General features: G+C 46.4%; 1 protein-coding gene across 2 annotated transcripts; it reads right to left on the bottom strand.

The window, feature by feature from the left end:
* Window positions 1-218: 218 nt before the first annotated feature.
* On the bottom strand, window positions 219-19,237 carry Sfxn4 (sideroflexin 4). 2 transcript variants are annotated; one of them, XM_020186562.2, is made up of 14 exons: window positions 19,034-19,234; window positions 17,703-17,768; window positions 15,400-15,474; window positions 13,830-13,856; window positions 13,694-13,748; window positions 12,364-12,389; window positions 11,137-11,190; window positions 10,997-11,053; window positions 10,787-10,852; window positions 9,531-9,609; window positions 8,459-8,574; window positions 4,737-4,822; window positions 2,791-2,908; window positions 219-539 (listed from the first exon to the last, which is right to left on the bottom strand). In XM_020186562.2, the coding sequence occupies exons 1-14, from the start codon at window positions 19,070-19,072 to the stop codon at window positions 462-464; spliced, it is 942 nt and encodes a 313-aa protein (XP_020042151.2). In that variant the 5' UTR covers window positions 19,073-19,234; the 3' UTR covers window positions 219-461. The 2 variants fall into 2 exon arrangements, with proteins under 2 accessions (XP_020042151.2, XP_073934312.1); XM_074078211.1 differs by lacking the exon at window positions 219-539 and adding an exon at window positions 1,968-2,063 and having other exon boundaries at window positions 19,034-19,237.
* Window positions 19,238-20,637: the final 1,400 nt, after the last annotated feature.

Genomic DNA, 20,637 nt, shown 5'->3' with positions numbered 1-20,637 from the left:
GTTGGCCAATAGCTTTGGCTGTCACAGTGAAGAAGGTGGCAGGTCTTCTGTCAGAGAGGAGCTGGGGAATATGGCAGAGGCTAGCAGTGGCTGGGATCAGGCTAGCGGAGGATTGCTTTTTTGGGCTCACTGGAGTTCGTGTTTATCTGCAGAAGAGCTATCGGTTCAATGTCTGTGTCCTGGGAAAGGTGTACCCACTGCCTTATTTTTTCAAATACTCAACTTTAGACAAGTTTATTACTAGTTTCACAGTGTCCTTCCACAGGCCGATTCTCACCTCACCCATCCCCTTGCAGCCCCAGGTACCAGATGTCTTCCTGTGGCTCTTCTTCCAGCCTGAAGACCCCAGCCACAGCCAGCCCTGAAGCCAGCCTGGGGTGCAGGTCTCTGGGGTCTCCAGAGACCTTGAGGGTAGGAAAGTTTCCAAGCAGGAGCCAGACAACCTCACCTAGAACCAGCTCCTACACCCCTCGGTTATAGAACAGTTCTGTTTCTTCTGTCAAAGACTGAATTTCCTTTTCAAGCTTACTGCACTGTATCTGAAAGACAAAATTAAAATTCTTTGTATTTCTATGTGTAACTTCCTGCCTTAAAAGCTAAGTAAAAAAAAAAAAAACTTTTTTTTCTGAAAGCAGCCATTTCACACTTCCATCTTTCAATGATGTCTAACTGATAGCAAAAAGTATCACCTAACTTCTTAAAAACATCTTAACGGGAAATTTCAAAGAGCAACAAATGTAGAAAGAATGTAATGAACTCTCTTTACACATCACTCAGTAATACCCATCAGCAATTTGCTGATCTTTGTGGTTCAAGGCTAGCCCAGTCAAAAAGTTTGAGACCCCATCTCAACCAATAGCTGAGCAAGGTGGTTCATACCTGTCATCCCACCTACACAGAGATCAGAAGGATCCAAGTTTCCAGGCCAGCCTGGGCAAAAAGCAAGACCCTATCTCCAAAATAACCATAGCTAAAGGGGTGGAGGTGTGGCTCAAGTGGTAGAGTCCTGCTTTGGAAGCACAAAGCCCTGAGTTCAAGCCCTAGTCCCACCAAAAAAAAAAAAAAATTTCTGATCTTATTTCCTCAAGTATCACCCATACCCAGAAGTGGGATATTTTTCCCTTGAGTATTTTAAGGTAATTCTATGTGTTATTTCACTTACAAATACTTGAGCATGAAATTCCAAATGATAAAGCCTTTTGTCATCACATATGCAGTAACGACAGAAGTTAAATAACCACTGTGCCATTGTTTCACTGTCCCTTGGTATTGTCCATACCCAGTTCAGTCCTGCAGGGCTGTGGCAGGCCAAGGGGTTTTGAAGGGACAACTCCCTTGTCGGGGTGCAGTCTGTGCTACGTCCGAAGAGTCACCTGGGGTGCCAAACCCCTCCCAACCTTGGGCTCTGCAGCTGGGGCTGGTCACCCAAGGTGGCACAGGAAGGTGGGTGCTCCACTAGCCCAGGACTGCCATTCCAGAGACTCCGTGCCCACCTGGGGCCAAGAGGTATTTTCAAGGTCCAGCAAATCTTAGCATTTGGGCTGTGCAGAGAGACAGACTCTGCTTCTTGCCTCTGTGATTTTGGCCTCCAAGTCTGACACAACTTGAATGTCTTGGAGGAGTCCAACTCATCACCTGCCTCCTTGGCCTGGGAGTGTGGCCCTGTCACATGTGCCACATGTGTCCAAGGCAGCCCTCGTGGGCCCTCACTAGGAATGCCCTCTTCCCTCTCAGGTCTCTGTCTGTCCAAATCCATCCATTTCCAAAGGCTCCCTCCTCCAAAAAGCCTTCCAGGATCAGTTGTAGTTCTTCTCTTTCTCTAACATCTTCCCAGTCTTTCCTACATGACCCGTTACCCTTGCTGCAAAAGCCTATGACACACACTGCTATCTGCTTCCCAGGGCTTGTCCTCTAACACAGCCGAGTTTTAAACAGGCAGGGAATAAACAAAGCAACAGTCCTTTGCGGAGACGCTATTATTTTCAATTCTCTTCAACAGATAAGGAAACTAAGAAAACTGACCTATGGGGCTGACAGGGTAGCTCAAGTGGTAAAGCGCCCGCCTAGAAAACATAAGGCCCTGAGTTCAAACACTGGTACCAACAAAAAAAAAAAAAAAAAAAAAATTAATAAAAGAGCAGGGAGTTTAATCCAGGCAGTTATTAACAATTATACTATATTACAACATGTAAGTTATCTATAGGATTGTGTTGTCTAATACAGTAACTACTAGCTACGTGAGTATACAAGTTAAAATTAAATTTAACTTAACATTCATGGGCTGGACCAGGAGTGGTGGCATAAACCTGCAATCCCAAGTACTCGGGAGGCAGAGGAAAAAGGACTGTGAGACTGAAGTAGCCTGGGCAAAGGTAGCGAGATCAAAAGAACAAAACACAAAAACAAAAAAATCCAGAGCCAGGTGCCAGTAGCTCATACCTGTACTCTTAGCTACCTGAGAGGCTGAGATCAGGAAGATTGAGGCCAGCCTGGGCAAATAGTTCTCGAGACCCCAACTTGAGAATAACCAGAGCAAAACAGACTTGGAGGCATGTCTCAAGTGATAGAGCACCTGCTTTGTGAGGGCGAAGTCCTGAGTTCAAACCTCAGTCCCACCAAGAAAATAAAAACAGAATCTAAAACTGCACAAGAGATTTGGGAGATGGAATCACATCCAAATACAGTTATTTTTTCTTATGATTTTGTAATTTGCGTATTTTCAAAAAAGATTTTTTTATCTTACAAGCATGAAATAAAAACGCAGTTACTCCTGGGAGTGGGGGCACTTACCCGTCCGATCTGTGGAAACATACTAAAAGAGGCTGGCACCATCAGTCCCATTACCAGGATGGTACAAGACAGCTTGGTGGTCCATAAGGACCATGGCTTCTGCAGGAAAAACCGGGTCCTGTTAAGAGACCAGGCACAGCTCAGAAACAGTGCTCACCACTTCCGGGCCTCTCGTCTAGTAGGGCCATTGGCTCTAAGTGGCTGATTCCGCCTGCACACAGCTGCAGGCCCATACCTTGGTCGCCATGCAACCCATCAGCAGGCTCTTCAGCTGCACAGATGAGCACTCAAAAAGTGTGTGTTAGGCCCAGTGGGGAGCACTCACACTTTCCTGTTAGATCCCCCACAGTCTGTGAGGTTTGTGTGATCACCCCCTTCGTACAAATGAGGAAGCAGAGGCACTGGCTGGTGAGGTGAGCAACTTGGCTCAAGAGTTCAGCACCTCCAGGGCAGGACTGGAGGTGTGGCTTAAGCAGAAGAGCGCTGACTTTGCAAGCATTAAGCCCTGAGTTCAAACCCCAGTTTCACCAAAAAAAAAAAAAAAAAAAGGATAGGGCAGGGATTCTAGTGTACTCAAGTGTTCTACAAGGATGTGACATTGACTCTGGCCTTTGGAGAATGACAGGGACAGTGTAGTAATATGCACAGACCTCCAGTCCAGGGAGTCTGATACCTAGGGTCACTTGGAGGGTGTACCACTCCACAGACAGAACCCGTGGCCCCCAGAAGGGCAACTGCCCCTCCTGAGCACTGGGCTTTCTCAGATGCAAAGTGAGGGAGTCAAGTCAGATCCACTCTAGCTTGGATGTTATCTACCATCACAGCTCTGGGATGGTGCTTCTGTGAGGTCACAGATGGCTCAGTCCTTCCAGATTCTTCCTTCCATGCCCACTGGAAAACCAGGACCTTTTCTCTCCACCATGCAACCTTTGCCATTTGTGCAGGCCTCATGGGACAAGAGCACCAGCTTGTCCCATGGACAAATCTCTAGCATCAAGGCCAGCTAGAGCAGCCCAGAAAGACCCCAACTGAGCAAGTCTCTGCATCCATCTGGTCAAATATTCTGTAGAAAGTGACAGTTGGCTTTGTCCATGGTGCTGCCCCTACTTCCTGAAATGTGCCCCCCATGTGATGCTAGTGGAGCTTCCTAGGCTTGCCATGCTGGAGAGCTGGTGCAGCAACAGACATATGACCAGTGGGTCAAGAGAATGCTCACTGGAGTGTCTGACCTGAGCAAACACAGTCTGCCTTGCCTTGGCATTGCTGTCTGTATCACTGATCGTGAGATGAGCAGGGAGTGATGGGCCTTGTATCTCTCCTCAACATGAAGAAGCCACTCTGACAGGAGAGAGGGATGCCAGTAGCATAGAGTCAAGGAAGAGAGCAGCGTCCAGTAGTCAATGAAGCTTTGGTTCCAGTAAACATAGGCTCCATTCCCACCCTCACTGGTGGCTACACACTGCCTCTCCCTCCTGCCCTATGCTACTGCAGGCTGGGTTTCTTATTCAGCAACCACAGCAGGCCTGACTGATCTACAGGACCTCCTCCTAACCAGCCATTCACTGCTTTACTGGTGGGATGCCAGTATCCTGGATCGGGGACCACATAGGCTCTTTAAAGCTTGCTCGGAGCTGGGGAAGGAGAGCTTGAGCAACGTTCACAGTATATCAGAGCTGGGAGAGCCTGTAAATCATCCAACTCCACCACACTAGCAGTGAGGGACTGTGGCTGAGTGGGCTCTTAGGCAGGGAGGGCCAGGCTGGACTCCAGGCTGGCTGCCATCTACACATCTGGATTCCCTCCTTCCCCAGACCAATCTTGTCTTACAGGGGATGCATGTAAAATAGGAAGGTAACTGAGGTCCCTCTTTCATCCCTGCTACTGTTCCTATCAGACAAGATTTCTACAGATTATGACTCTAACAGGGAGATGAGGGTCCCTCTTACCTTCTGTAAAAGTAGGTGAAGACTTCAGGGATAAAAGCTGAGGTCCCAAACAGCAACACCCTGGAAACTGCTGTTTCCCTAACAGCCTGGTGAAAATGCAAAGGAGGCAATTTAGTACATGGTGTGAGATGACGTCCAGTGATCCCGACACAGACAGACAAGCAGCTGCCTTTCTCACTGAGAAACAGAAAGCATGAGCGAGAGAAGGAGGCAACACTTCACGTGAACCTTTCCAGCTGCAGGTGTACGCAGGATGGCTGCAGCTGGTGCCAGGAGTAATGGGAGATTTACTTTCCCCTGACTCCACTCTGGTCTCCATAAGCCTGCCAGACCACCTTGAAAACACCACCATCTAAGTATAAGCGAACGAAGCTTCTAGACAAAGCCTTGCTTAGAGGGAATGCTGGATCTGCCACTGAAGTTGGCTCCATATTTCATTTCATTTCATGTCAACCCTGCCACTGGCCTCCAATCCTGAACCTGCTCCCTAGTCATTCTTGTCCTGACAGTGGGAGAGCTACCGAAAGCCCAGCTCTAGGTACACTGGCATGGCACCAAACTGTGCAAGGCCACTGTCCACTCCCAGTCTTCCCCTGTGTACAGTGGTGTGTAAGAGCTGGCCACCAGTGGCCAACTTTAATCCTAGTTACTCAGGAGGCAGAGATCAGGAGGCAGAGAGCCCAGGCAAATAGTTTGAAAGACTGTATTTCAAAAATACCCAACACAAAACATGGATGGTAGAGTGGCTCAAGTGGCAGACTGCCTGCTTAGCAAGAGTTGAGTTCAAACCAGTACCGCCAAAAAAAAAAATAGTGTGCTAGAAAACAGCATTTTGATTTTGCACAGACATGTACAGTTTCTACCATTTTACCATCTTTTCTATACTGTTCATTGTACCATATATTAAGCCTTAAACAGTCAACTCTGTATATTAAACATCTACATGTATCATTTACAGGAAGAGTTATATTTACAAAACCATGCCTCAAGGACAACTTAAGGGACCCTGAAAGTCATGTTAACTTTAGTTTCCAGTCCATGGGTAGACATGACTTCACAAGGTGAAAAAGCACGAGGTGGGACTGTGGCTCAGTGGTATAACACTTGCCTAGTATGTGAGAGGCCCTGGGTTCCATCCCCACCACTACAGGCAAAAAAAACAACAAAAAAGTAGCTAACATTTCAGGGCTGGGGGTAGAGCTCAGTGTTAAGAGTGCTTGCATAGCATGCAGGAGGCCCACCCTGCACCCCAAAAAAAAGTACAATGCCCCTGTGTTCCCTAAGCGTCTGTGACCTGTCTATAACCTCCCTTCCCAGGTCTCTGTGAGCCTGTGGCTCTGCTCTCTCCTCACGCCAATGCAGAGCAGAGCAGACCATACACGAGGCACTCCAGCTTGACTCAGGCCATTTCCCCTGCATGGATGCTCTTCACTGCACAAGTACAGAAGGGGCCAAGAGGGTTGTTTTTAAAATAAGGTTTCGGAAGTACAACGTAAAACTGCAAGAGTTCAGGAAGAGAATAGGGGCTGCTGACCCTGAGGTGCTGGGTGCTTCCACGCTGGTGAGGCGAGGCCACCTCTCCATGTGTCCTGTATGTAAGCAGAAGGCATTTCAAAGACTCCTGTCATCAGGAGGCGCTGGAGACTCATTGCAGCTTGCAACTAAGTGGCTTACTGGCCTGTGGGGGAAAAGCACACCGACTAACCTCCTGGAATCTGATCCAAGGTGCCCTGTTACAATCAGATATTGCTGGTTACGCACTTTCTGAAATTTTAGCCAAAGAAAATAAACCTTTCAGTGACAGGGAAACGGTAGAAGAATGCACATGCTTACGCACGGTTGCAGACACTTTATTCTTAAGAGAAAGACAAAGTTTTTTTTTTCTTTTTAAAGCAGACCACTAACCCTTTTCTTTTACCCTAAATTGGCCCTCCTGCAAGAAATGAGGTTCCTGCTGGTGAGATGGGCCACAGACAGCCAGCAGGGCCCGAGGCCCCCTGCCATAGGAGGCTGCACACCTCTAGAGAGCATGGCTCGCACAGCTAAGGACTTGGGTCTCAGGAGCCTAGCATGGTGCCTGGGCAACCACAGGCGATTAAACACTAGTTCTCCTTCCACTCCAGCTTTATGAACCATTCCTAGCAATACTAACACGTGGAAGTTAAAACTGAGTTGAAATGAACTTCAGCATATGTCCACAGGAGGAGCTGCCTGTCAATGTTCCGAGCCGCCTAGATCACAAAAGCCTAAAACTACACAGTCCTAACAAATGTCCACCACCTGGGGAATGCTACATAAAGTATGACACATCACAGACAGGGCTAGAACCCAGCAAGAGGGAGCAAAGAGCCACCAATGCGTGGTTCCAGATGGATGAGCACAAAAGTGGAAGAAGCCACACAAAAAACTACTGTAGGATTCATTTACATGACATTTCTAGAAGAGGTAAAACTAGGAAGCCATACAGCAGAGCAGTTTCCCTGGGGTTGGGTATAGGATAGTAGAGTGACTAAATGGACAGAAGGGAAATAGAAATGTGCTGATAGAAAAAAGAAAAGAAAAGAAAAAGAAATGTGTTAATATTGAAATGTGGTGATGGTCACCCAACTATATAAATTAATTAAAATTCATCAAACTATATTTTAACAATGGGTGAATTTTGAAGTATGTAAGTCACACCTCTGCATATGTCCTGTAAGGGACTGTCTACACCATTCTTGTCATTTGCAAACAACTACCTCACATAATTTTCCAGGAAAGTCATTTCATGGAGATAAAAAAAGACCTCCATGTTAAGTGCATGTCACTTAAAAAGCTCACAGTCAAAACTAACCTACTTAGGGCTGGTGGAGTGGCTCAAGGGGTAGAATGTCTGCCTTGCAAGCACAAGGCCCTGAGTTCAAACCCCAGTACCAGCAAAAAAAAAAACCATACAAAACTGACCTACTACAAACTATATCAGATTCCTATGGTTGAACACACACAGAAGCCACTGAGTTGAACTGAGCAAAATAAACTAACAACAAGTATCACTAAAACTCGAGGACTTTTACATGAGTTTTAAGCCAGAACATCAGATATCCCAAGCCCATCCTTGACATCCCAAAAGATGACAGTAAGAAAATCTGCTATGAGGTAGGAGAAAAGAGAAAGCACAAGGCAGGCTGGGAGGAGAGTGGCTCCCAAGAGGAATCCCAAGCAACACACAGCGGGAGGATGAACACTGAACTTGAAAAACAAGATCTCACACTAGCACTTGGGAAATGCTACCTATGACAGGCAGTCTTCTGAGTCAACTTGGTGGCAATTCCTAGTTAATTAACTAAACACTAATCTAAGTGGTGCTGTGGGAATTTTTTACTGTGTGATACAGTTAACATCTACAATCAGTTGACTTAAAATAGAAGACCCTCCATACTGTGGGTGGGCCTCATCCAATCAGATGAAAGCCTTAGAAGAAAAACAGGTTTCCCAAAGAAGAAATTCTGCCTTTAAGCCTGCATGCCAGTCCTGCTTGAGCATCCAGCCTGCTGGCCTGCTCTATGGAGTTCCAACTTGCCAGCCCACAGTCATGTGAGCCAATTCTTTACAAGGAATCTCTTACAGGTAAGTTCTCACAGTGTACTGGTGCGTGTGCAGAATCTGTTTCTGGCATGGTGAGGGAGAAAGGAGGCATAAACAAGGTGAAGAGCAGGCGGCTGCAGCTCCACCGTGGCCCATACCTTCCTCCCAGCTCTTCTGGAATGGCCTAGGACACTGCCTTCCTTATCCACAACCTCGATCCCTCGGGTGGACTCAAAACTTCGAGATGCAAAGGTGCTCAAGCCACTGACTTGGGCTGTAGAGAAAGAGGAGGACACACAGCAGAGGAATGAGCTTCAGGCCAGCTAAGGGGCATCCTCATGGATGTCTGTCCACTAGAAGCCCTTCTTGGACAGCTGCTCTTCTCCCCCTCAGTGCTCACCTGCCACAGGCCCCCTCCCCATCCCCACTTCCCAAAGCTTTCTCCTGGAGCTATGGAGATAGAACCAGATCTACTAATCACTTGGTCTTGGTCTCCAGCTCCCAGCATTTCTGAGGCCCGTTCTGGCTTCCTGACAGGATATCAGGAGAACCCCCAGGGTCCTTGAACTACATTAATCTTTGCTTAAGATGACTAGACCAGGTTAAGGAATTATGTGCCCTAATATCCTCAATTTCATCACAATGAGATTCTACCAACTCTTCAAACTGACTTGATCCCAAACCCAAACGTGGAACATGAGCTAGTGAACTTGCATGCTGGCAAACTCAAAATCTCTGGTGAATATCTCTGCCACTCTCTCTGGAGCCTGATTACTGGGTTGAGACACCTATATTGCCACTTGCTTGTCCTGAGCAAGTAACTTAACCTCCCTGTGCCTCAGTCTCCTCACTTGTAAATGGGAATTATTTCCTACCCAAAAGTTGTTGTCAGGATGAACTAAAATGATGTATGGAGAGGGTTTGCATGTAGTCTTTGGGGGCTGAGAGTTAGCTCAGGGTGTGTGAGGCCTTGGGTCTGATCCCCAGTACCACCTAAAAAAGTAATTTGTGTTTCCAGGTTTGTTCATCCTTTGACAATTAAAAGGGTGTCAAGGAGAAAGTGTCACCTCTCAATCCAAAGACCCAGTTTGGGCCTGGGGCACCAGCAGATTGCAAATTGGCTGTCATGGGTCACAATGTGGCCATGGGACCCAAGGTCTTTGGAAAGGAAGAAGGTTCAAAGACCACAAAGATCAGCTCAGCTGCACACTCCCAACCTTTCTTGCTTACCAAAAATGACAACAGGCAAGGCTTTTTTGATCCAAAGGTTATCCAGGGAATACTTCATTTGGGCTAACTGAGGGAGTAACTGGAAAGTAAGAGAGAAAAATAACTGTAGGCACCAAAACATGAGCTGAACACATCTAACAGCAGGGCTCGCTCTGACCTGGTTCCCATCACTGGCTGGTTAGAAAGCAGGTGACGCACCCATGACTTTTTGTGTTTTAATTCTCGCAACATTGCAATTCTCTCCTGTTCAGACCAGGAGTAAACAGGGCTTACAGAGGCTATGCAACCTCTTTGTCCATGGTCACAGAGCTGTGAAGTGTTTGAGCCAGAATGGGAACTCAGGCTTGTCTGCCTCTAAAGTCTACTTTCCATTTTTTTTTGAGCTAGGCCTTGTTATATAGCCCAGACTGTCCTCAAACTCAAGATTCTCCTCCAGCCTCAGCCTCCATAGTGCTGGCTTTAAAGTGTGAATTTTTAATCATTATAGTATCCTGACATACAAAGCAGGACACAATCTGTACAACAGCTTTATATACCATGGACTAATTTTTGGAAACTTTATTATTTTGGGGCATTACTGGGGTCTGAACTCAGGGCCTTAAGTCCTAGCATAGATGGAATCCTAATTATACTTAAAGCCACACCTCAATAATGTTTTTGCTGGTGGTACTGGGGTTTGAAATCAGGCCTTTGTCCTTGCTAGACAGGCACTCTCTACCGCCTGAGCCACACCTCCAGACCACATGAACTAATTTTCAAAAAAAATAACAGGACTGAATCCAGTCATCCTTTGGTATCCACTGAGGATTGTGCCAGGACCCCCTGGGATACCAAACTCTGCAGATGCTCAAGTCTTTTCTATGAAATGGCATTGTTTTTGCACATAACCTACACCTTAAATCATCTGACTACTTATAACACAGAATTCAATGTAAATGCTATGTAAATAGCTGTTACGTTGTGCTGTTTATGGAATAATAAGAAAAATGTCTGTACCTGTTCAGTACAGACACAATTCTTCAAACACATGCAATCCATGGTTGGTTGACTCCAAGATCCCATGGATGGTCACCTGTACGCACCTGCTAACTTAAGACTCGTACCACAACGATTTTGAGGTGATAGGATTATAGGTGGCTTATATTCCCTATTCGTACTCTCTAAATTATTTAGGTTGGAAAAAAATTAATAATAGAATAAAAAAGTTTTGATTCTGAGGAATAAAAAACAATGCAACAGGTTGTAAAGATACCTACTCCAAGGAAAGCCGAAGATGCAAACACGCCCCCTCCTAGTAATACTCTCTCTACTGGAGTGTGGCTCTAAGGAAACACGAAAGCATGCAGTTAGCAGATACCATAGTTTTGCCCAGCAAGGATTATTAGAAGAAATAGAAACCTAAACCACAGAACGCTCCAAAACAAATAACCCTAAATCACATCCTCTCTGGGGTTCATAAGACTCACATAACTGGCGTTGCCATTGATGATGGTGAATGCCGTGGTGTAAGCATAGAAGGAAACCTGCAGAACGAGAGGCAAGTGGGTCATGTTTTGGCTTCAAGCAAAATGGAGCCCAGGAATCGTGCAATTGAAAGAACTACTACCTGCGGTAAAACCATGGACATTATTCCTTTGGCTGGCATCATTGACAAGAATACCTTTTAGGAAGAAAAGTAGAGCATGGTTACAAGTGTGGAGGAGACAGAGCTTACAGGGGCAAAGAACTTCCCAGGGGAGATATGGAACTGAGCCAGCTAGAGCTGTGACAGGAGGAAGCAGAACATAGGGAACAGCCCATGTTTGGTGAACACCTAGCACATTCTGAACCAGTGGCCACAAGGACACCAGGGAGCCTCCCTGTGGGCATCTCCAGGGCCTGTAGTCCGGCAGAGTAGCCAAAACCCACAAACTTGCCAAGGGAGGCAAACATGGCCATGTGTGGAAGAAGTGATAGGCCAATAATGGGACAAAAGACGCCCTCCTATAGCCAAGGTGGGATGACCTTGGTGCAGGAAAAATGGGGCAACTCTTGGTCCCAGGTGAGGTGCCATATTCGGGGAGGACGTGGGGAGAGCAGGTTTGAATCTGGAATGTCTCCCAAAAGTGCTTTAATGGGATCTGAATGTGCTAAAGGCTTGTTCTCCAGCTTGGTGATATTGGGAGGTGGATCCTAGCGGGAGGTCTTGAGGTCTTTGAAAGCACATCCTGGAAGAGGACGGTGGTACCCTTGTCTTCCTTTCTCTCTTTGGCTCCCTGGTACTACAAAGTGAGTTGCTTTGCTCTGCTACATGTTCCCACCATGATGTGCTGCCTCACCACAGGCCCTAAGGCAACAGGGCCAACTAACTATGGACTGAAACCTCTAAAACTATGAGCAAAAGTAAACTTTTTTGGCTTTTTGGTGGTACTGGGGATTGAATTCAGAGCTTTGTGCTTGCTAGGCAGGCGCTCTACCACTTGAGCAGAACCCCTAACCCCAAAACCCTTTTTTTATAAATTGATTACCTCAGGTATCTGTCAAAGTGACAATTAAACTACAATGGACAATTCCATGGGGCTTACGAACAGCAGCACATCTTAACTCACTGATCTCTTCTGTAGTGCTCTTGTGTATGGTGGGGACAGCCTTGTAACATCAGACTTTTGAGAAGCCTGACTGGAGGTGAGGATAGAGGAACAGCAGATAAGGGTCAAAGAGAGTCCATAGCCATCTATCCAGATATGTCCCAGGACATGAGTCCAGAGCTGGAGGGATAGTGAGGTCAGAAGATGGGTTGGACATCTTCCCAAACCTTTACCCAGTTTCCTGATGCAAGCAGCAGCTTACTCACCATGGGTGCTGTTAAGGGGAGAAAAGCTGGAGAGAAAAAAAAAGAGTGTCAGTAACCACAGCTGCCAAGCAGAGGAGGACCACAGGGGCACTGCCCACTGAAGACCTTCTCCAGTCTCCCAAGGGTACAGAACTCAGGAGACATCTTTTACGGTCTTTTTTTCTAATAAAAATAATTGCTATGTACACATAGCAGGAAAGTAAAACAGCTCAGGACATAAAGATCTAACCAGGATGCCACCTGCCAGCCTTCCCAGGCCTCTCCCCACAGACCTCACTCAACCAGCCAGGGCCATTATGCATCATCTCAAGCTTTGCCTTTCCCCCTTAACAGTAACACCTCATGGTGCATCAGTCCATATTAGGACTTACCTCATTCTTTTTTCTGAATTATTGAACTGGAGTCTGAATTGTTAAATATTTGTTTTTGGTTTCCGGTTTATAAGAGACTCTTATGGTTGGAAGGATCATCTCTTGGTGAGACGTGATGAAAATGAGAGCCTGTAATGCTAGTGACTCAGGAGGCAGAAATCAGAAGGATCATAATTTGAGGCCAGCCTGAGAAAAAATGAGATCTCCATCTCAATCAATAAAAGCTGGGCGGGGCGTGGTGCACAGGTCTGTCATTCTAGCTACCGTGGGGAAGCCTAAATAGAAGTATTATATTTCAAGCCAGGCACTGGTGACTCACGCTTGTAATCCTAGCTACTCAGGAGGCAGAGATCAGGAGGGTCACAGTTTTTCAAAGCCAGCCTGGGTAAGCAGTATTCGAGACCCTATCTCAAAAAACCCATCACAAAAATGGGCTGTTGGAGTGGCTGGAGGTATAGGCCCTAAGTTTAATCCCCAGTACTGCAAGGAAAAAAAAAAAAATTACAGTCTAGATCAGTCTGGGCATAAAAATCCCAAAAACAACTAAAGCAAAAAGGGCAGGTAGAGTGGCTCAAGTGATAGACCACCTGGCTAACAAGCACAAGATCCCGAGTTCAAACCTCAATCCCATCAAAAAAAAAACAGAGACAGATGTCAGTTCTGGAACTATCACTGATATAATCAGTATGTTGAGAGGCCTGATGGAACAGGGCAAGGACAAGACACAACCGCAGGCCTGTCCCCTTGCTCCCAAAGCCCAGTTCTTTCCATAGGACTGGACTCAGCTCTGGGTCCCGAGTCTGCTCTTCACTGTCAACCCCATAATCTTCAAGTACCTTTATTAAGCTGTGGCTTCCAAAATTCTGGAAATCCTTTAGAAATCCCCTGAGGGGAAAATGACATGAAATAAAGCAGGCAGAGTTTTCTGTTTCAACTTGAAAACATGAGAATCAGCTTACCTGCAGGTCGGAAGACAGCGGGGATCAGCCTGCTGCTGTCAGGATGCACGGTGGACTTCAAAGGGCAGACACAAATGTTAGTTGAAGTTTGGTTTTATTACTTTAGGCTAAAAATTAGGAAGGGACTGAAACTTACGAGACTCATCTTCCATGCATCTTTAATCTAAAGAGGAAAAACAAGTAGATCACAAAGGTGGCTCAGCAGTAAAATAGTCTCCAGGCCAGTCTTCTTTCTTTTTGGCAGTAATGGAGTTTGAATTCAGGGCCTGTACTTGCTAGGCAGGCATTTTTTTTTTAATTATTAGCATAATGATATAAAGGGGATTCACTGTGATATTTCCATATATACATGTAACAGTACTTTGATCAAATTCACCCATCTTCATTACTCTTTCTCAAGTGCCCTCTCTCTTCCTTTTTCCTAGTTTCTGGTGGGTTTCACTATACTATTTTTATACATATATGTAAATGTACTTCTATCACATTCACACTCCCCCACCAATACCCTGTTTTCCCTCTTCTTTCCCCTCATACTACTGGTTCTTCCCAACAGTCCCCTTTTACAATTATGTCATGTTATTTTTTTCTTAGATCCAAATTCCACCTGAAAACAGGTGATATTTGTCTTTTTGAGTTCTGCTTATCTCACTTAATTTAACGATCTCCAGTTCCATCTGTTTTCCTGTGAATGACATAATTTCATTCTTCTTTTTGGCTGAATAATACTCTATTGTGTCTATGCACATTTTCTTCGTCCATTCATGATGGGAACTAGGCTGATTCTGTAACTTGGCTGCTGTAACATGGGTGTGCAGGTATCTCTACAGTATGCTGACTTATAAAATTCCTTCAGACAGATGCCCAAGAGTGGTATAGCAAGGTCATAAGGCAGTTCTATTTTTAGTTTTTTGAGAAGCATCTATATTGATTTCCACAGTGGCTGCACTAATTTACCTTCCCACTAGCCAGTCTTACTTCTGATGCCACTTTTGCCCTGCCATGCAGACAGGGCAGGCCAGAGCTGTTTCCTACTATGTGGATGGAACAAATCAAAGCAAATGCATGAAATAGATCAAACAAATAAATGAACTGTCAACAATCAAGAGATGATCCTCATACAGAAACTGCCCAGAACATTAAAAAGTCCTCCAACCTCCCTCAGATGAGTCTAAAATCAAGCTTACTCCTGGCTCAGAGCAGCAAGGGCTGTATGCAGAGGACAGTGTGGCATTAACCACATCCTTTGTACAGAGCCAAACTGTCAGCCCAGAGGCCACCACAAGTTCTTAGAACTAAGGTAAGACCTTTCCACAGGTTCCCTGGGAGACTGAAGCTTGTAAGCTCTGGAAATCCCCACAGCTGCAAGGTAAGCAACAAATACTTGGTTTGAGCCCACAAGCAGTAGTGCTCAGAGCACTAATGGAAAAAAGATTCCGGTTTCAGAGGCTGAATTAGTGAGTTTACCATGGGGCACCAGGGGTCAGCTAGGGAGAATTGCCTCTGATACCCATTGCATATGGGAACGCTGCACTAGCGTATGAGACAGAATCCTAACTACACTTAAAAAACTAACCCAGTCTTGCAAAGCTGATCCCCTGGGCAGTACATACGATGACAGGATTAATGGCAAAACTGTTTCAAAGTAACTACAGCCAGCCTTGAATCGTGCACACCTGTGCACATCTGTGCTCATGAGCCATACTTACCCTTTGGTCGTCTAGGTTGCTTCTGGCCGAATCTTCATTGGTGAACAAGAGTTGCCTTGATTTTTCTATTTTTTCCTATGATCAGATATCAAAAAATCAGGCAGCAGCCTCAATGCTGTTCGAATTAATGCAAACATTTAAGCCACTCGAGAGTGAGTCACTTGCCAGCACACACTGTATTTCAGCTGCACATGAGATTTCAAGTCAACGTGTAGCCCGAGGCTCTCCACTCCAAGAGTTCCCATAACAATCCACTGGTCCCTCAGATTTAGACCTTCCAGTTTCCTAGAAGGCTCCAGCAGCCTCCCACTGGGCCTGCCATCTCCCCAGCTCTCAGATATCAGCTACCTCCCTGGGGTACAAGTCAGAACCTCGGAAATCCCTCCCTTACATATGCCCATGACTGATCAGTTCAGTCTTGTTTCCCCTCTCCTTTTCTTAATTTGTGGGGAAAAAAAACTAAATATAGTGAACGATAACACTAAAGTTATCTTAGCCAGAACTGGCAACTGTGAAATGTCTGGTTACATTTGCTTCTAATTTTATTTTTCAGAAGGAACCATTATTCTGTTTCATTCCCTCCCCATCCTACCAGCATTAACCGCTATTTATGAGTTCAGGTTATATCCTCCCACTTCATATTTCTATTTTTAAATGTACATACATACACAAAAACATGTACCTCTAAACAAAAATATGTAGTATTTGTTGTAATGTGCATAGAGGCTACACTTTCTGTACCTTGCTTTTTCCACTAAACATCACAGAAAATCATGCTTTTCCATTTATTTATACATATTTTTTTGGGTGACGGGGATCGAACCCAGGGCCTTGTGCATGCTAGGCAGGCACCCTAGCTCCAGCTCCATGTTTTTCCATTTAACATCTATGTAGATTATGTTTCCACTTAATAAGACACTGATAACTAGTTCCCACTTTTAAAGGCTAAGCAGCTCTCCACTGCTTGGATATACCGTATTATCTACTTCTGGTTATTTGCTGGGGTGTTGCTGTTGGCAGTACTGGGGTTTGAACTCAGGATCTCACTCAGGTAGGCAAGAGTTCATTCTACCACTTGAATCACTGTGCCAACCCTTCCTGTTGTTCAAGATGGGGGTCTCGTGAACTATGTGCCCAGGACTGAGCTTCAGTGCTCCTGATCTCTGCCTCCCAAGTAGCTAGGATTACAGGTCGCAGGTGCCCATTTTGTTTCCTGGATTTTATGATAAACAAAGCCGTAAGGAGCATGAAGGTTACTACAAGGGAAAGGGCAGCTCCTCTACATCCCAGCCACACTGACTCAAACCCTCATCTTCATTGGGACAACTGAGCCATCCCCAGAATTAATGGCCTCGCCCACAGTCAGACCCTCTGACACACAAACCTCCTCAGGGCCCCTGCAGAGTAGGGCTAGCCCAGCTCCCTCAGTGACATACAGGCCCTTCAAGAACAGCTTTCATCCCCTGCATTAGAAGCACCAGTGACTGAGTGAGGCTGTATTCTCCTTGCCCTGGGCTCTGCTTATAGCCCTTCTCACTGATGATTCCTTCCATCTCAGTCCCCTCCTCCCCCCAAACTCCCTGGGAGCCTTAGTCAAGGCTGGTGACTAATTTTACCGTTCAGTCCCGTGACACGGAAGACTAGTTTTCTTGTTTTTGTTTTTAGACAGTCTTACTATGTAGCCCAGGCTAGGAACTCACAATCCTCCTGCCTCCACCTCCTGCATGCTGGGATTTCGAGAGTTGCATGCACCACCATGCCCAGCTGGAAGATTTTTTTTTTTTTTTTGTGGGACTGGGATTTGAACTTAGGGCTTAGTGCTTGCAAAGCAGGAACTCTATAGCTTGAGTCACACCTCTAGTCCATTTTGCTCTGGTTATTTTGGAGATGAGACCTTGTGAACTTGTCTCCCAAATAGCTAGGATTACAGGTATAATCCAGCTGGAAGGTGCCCAGCTGGAAGATTGATTTTGAAATTTTTTTTTTTTTTTGGTGACACTGGGGCTTGAATTCAGGGTCTTGCTCTTGTTAGGCAGGTGCTCTACCACTTGATCTACTCCACCAACCCTGGAAGACTGGTTTTGATTCTCTTTGAATCACCAGCACCTGGCCCAAGCACAGTAGCCCCATTAAACTGTATGCTTTTATTTATAAATAAGACCAATAAACTCAATTTTAAAAACCCCATAATTATATAAATAACCTATACATATGCTGTTATTTCAATGCTTTTGAAAGGGGCACACAATCTCTAAGTTTCAAGATGAAATGTGAAATTCATTGTCTCTGAAAACAATACTTACAATTGAAATGACCAGATTTGTAGGATCTAGTAATTCTGTCCAGAGAAGAAATCTCTGAAAAAAAGACTGAAGAGGGAGAAGAGCACCAGAGAGAATGTTAACAGCAAAATACAAGTATGGCAGTAGTACTAGTTCACATCTTTATCTTTTATTTTTCTAAAACTTATTAAGCCTCATGAAGGGCTGCCTTTTACCAGGATGATGATAATTCCAGTGCTGCCTGGAAGCTGCGGCTGAGAAAGGGTCCTGAATGTGCTCAAGACAGCATAGCCAGGAACCACTCAGGATGAAGTTATCCTTGAGGTTAAGCCCAGACTCTGGGGTTAAAATGGGTCATATATCCCTATATGACCTTGAAGCAATGATCTATTCTAGAAGGGTCTAAAAATCTCTTTCCTGGCTCTCCAGGTTGTTGTAAGGTTTAACTCCAGTGATAAAGGACAGTCAACTCAGAGCTCACTACCGCAGCTCAGCTCACATGTTGAAGAAAGGAGGCATGATTTGTCTCAAGCCTCCCAACTCTGCAGGAAACACTTGAGACTCCCCACCTTCTCAACTTTTTCATCCCCAAAAAGCAAGGCTAGGCCCCACCTAGGGCAAGGCACTGCTGTCTGGCCGCAGGTGGCTATGGGGCCAGGTTGAACTGAGATGGGCTGGCTGTAGGTATAACATACACACAGGACATCAAAGACTTAGTGCCAAAAACACGTGCAAAATAATTTTTTAGATTACAGGTCGAAATGTTACCATTTGGCATCTTCTGGGCTAAATATATTAAAATTAATGGCGATTGTTTCTTTTTTCTTTTTAAAATATGCCTCCTAGAAAATTTTAAGTTAACTCTATAGCTCACAGTTCTATTGGACAGGGCTGCCCTAGGCGCTGCTGCTACAGGGAGGCAAGGTCAACCACTTCCTGTCCACAGGTGGCTTTGCAAACCTTGAGGTTTCACTGAGTGACTGAGCCTACGGAGGTGGGAGGCCCGGTTTCTCCCCCATGTGCTGCTCTGCAAAGACTTAGGCAGCAGATCAGGACCTGCAAGACCTGCAAGATCAGGACTCCATAGTCAGGGTGATCTTAAGGGTGACCTTGTGAAGGTGCCTGGCCTGGGGCATAAGTGATGCCCGGTAACAACTCCGGCCTTCGGCAAGCTTGGTCCCCTCCTGGAGCCTGAGGTGAGAGGGCAGGGGATGCTCACTCCCAAGCCACCTCTGGGAGGACTCAGAGGCGCAGGGCAGCCACGTGGCCTGCCAAGGTCACCCGGACCAGCCCGACTCCACTCGGCGCGGTGCACGCCCTCCCCGACCCCAGCCGCGGGGGCCCGGGCGTACTTGGCGTTGGGCGATCCCGAAGCGCAGGTTGGGCTCCATGAGTGCGGCCGGTCCCGCGCTTCTTCCGCCTCTTCCTGGGACCTACGTAATGGCCGCAAAGGCGGGAGCCACCCGGCGGGCCACAGAAGAGAAGCCCCAGATCTTGCGTCCCAGCTGTGCCGCTCGCTAGCTAAGAAGCCACGCGCCTGCGCCCCGGTTCCTAAGTCCCCGCCCATGGCTCCCAGTCCCCACCCCTGTCCTCCAGTCCCCGCCCCCTGACCCCAGTCCCCGCCCCTGGGTTCCCGAGTCCCCGCCCACTCTTCCCGTGACTGCCTCTCGTGGGCGGAGTCCTCGCAATACCGCTCTGCACCTTCGGCCCCGAGGGCATCAGACCCGGGGGGCTTCTTCACCTGTGGAACTGCCACATCACAGTTCCTGCTGCGAAGACCCCGAAAAAACGCGGGCGCCGGTGGCTCACGCCTGTAATCCTAGCTACTCAGGAGGCAGAGATCAGGAGGAACTCCGTTGGAAGCCAGCCGGAGGAAATAGTTCACAAGCCCCTATCTTGAAAAAACCCATTACAAAAAAGGGCTGGTGGAGTGACTCAAGGTATAGGCCCCGAGTTCAAGCCCCAGTACCGCAAAATAAACAAAAAACCCCAGGGCGTTTGGGACTCTTTACCAGGCGCACTGGTGTGCAGCAAGATTTTGGTTGAAAGTCTCTACTAAGCCTGTGATGGTCCACGCCTGTAATCCTAGCTACTTTGGAGGTGAGAGCAGAGGATCAAGGTTCGAGGTCAGCCCTGATAAACAGTTCACAAGATACCGCACACACACACACACACACCCCTTCAAAATAACCAATGCAAAACGGACCTGAGATGTGGCTTAAGTGGTAGAGTGCTTGCTTTGCAAGTGTGAAGCCCTGAGTTCAAATTCTAGTCCCACCAAAAAAAAAAAAGTTTATTCTATTTCCCATAAAAGTCCAGTATACACAGTATTGAGTAAAGTCAGGGCCATCTACAAAATTTACGTGGTCCAGTGTAAAATGAAAATGTGGGGCCCCTTAAAAATTACTGAGACTTTAAAAAAACAAGTATGTCTCTGCTATCTGCCTGGGACTGTCCCATGGCCTTGCTGGGTACAGGATACCATCCCTCAACTTTTTGGTTTTTGTTTGTTTTCTTTTCAACTGTGGGGCAAAGCCACTTCTTTGTTGAATGCCAGATCAGTTAGAAACAATTTATGGAGAAAAACAGGCCTTCCCTTCCTTCTTCCACCCCATACCTCCAGCATCTGATGGGTGGAGGTTGTGTGTGTGTACTTGAATTCCTGTAAGCCATAAGAGTTTGTATGGTGGCTGGGGGGACTCGAAGAGTCCTGAGCTGGTGCCCCTGCACAGTGTTGTGACCTGGTAGTCAGTATCCCCAGGTCTACTAGTTCATCTGTAAAATAAGGGTGATTGTACTACTCTTAGGGAGTTGTTGAAGAGAGAAGGAAATAAAGCATGTAAATAACCCAGCACAGGCCAGGCCCACTGGAGTGCTCCATGTTGGCCATGAACACTAGCTAGCCGGTTCCTCCCCCTGCCTTTCCCACCCAGGAACATGAGAACATGCTCCTGCA

Source organism: Castor canadensis, chromosome 7 (genome assembly GCF_047511655.1).
Source record: "Castor canadensis chromosome 7, mCasCan1.hap1v2, whole genome shotgun sequence".
NCBI classification, from domain to species: domain Eukaryota; kingdom Metazoa; phylum Chordata; class Mammalia; order Rodentia; family Castoridae; genus Castor; species Castor canadensis.
The sequence above is the reverse complement of the archived record's forward strand: the minus strand, read 5'-3'. Positions and strand labels throughout refer to the sequence as shown.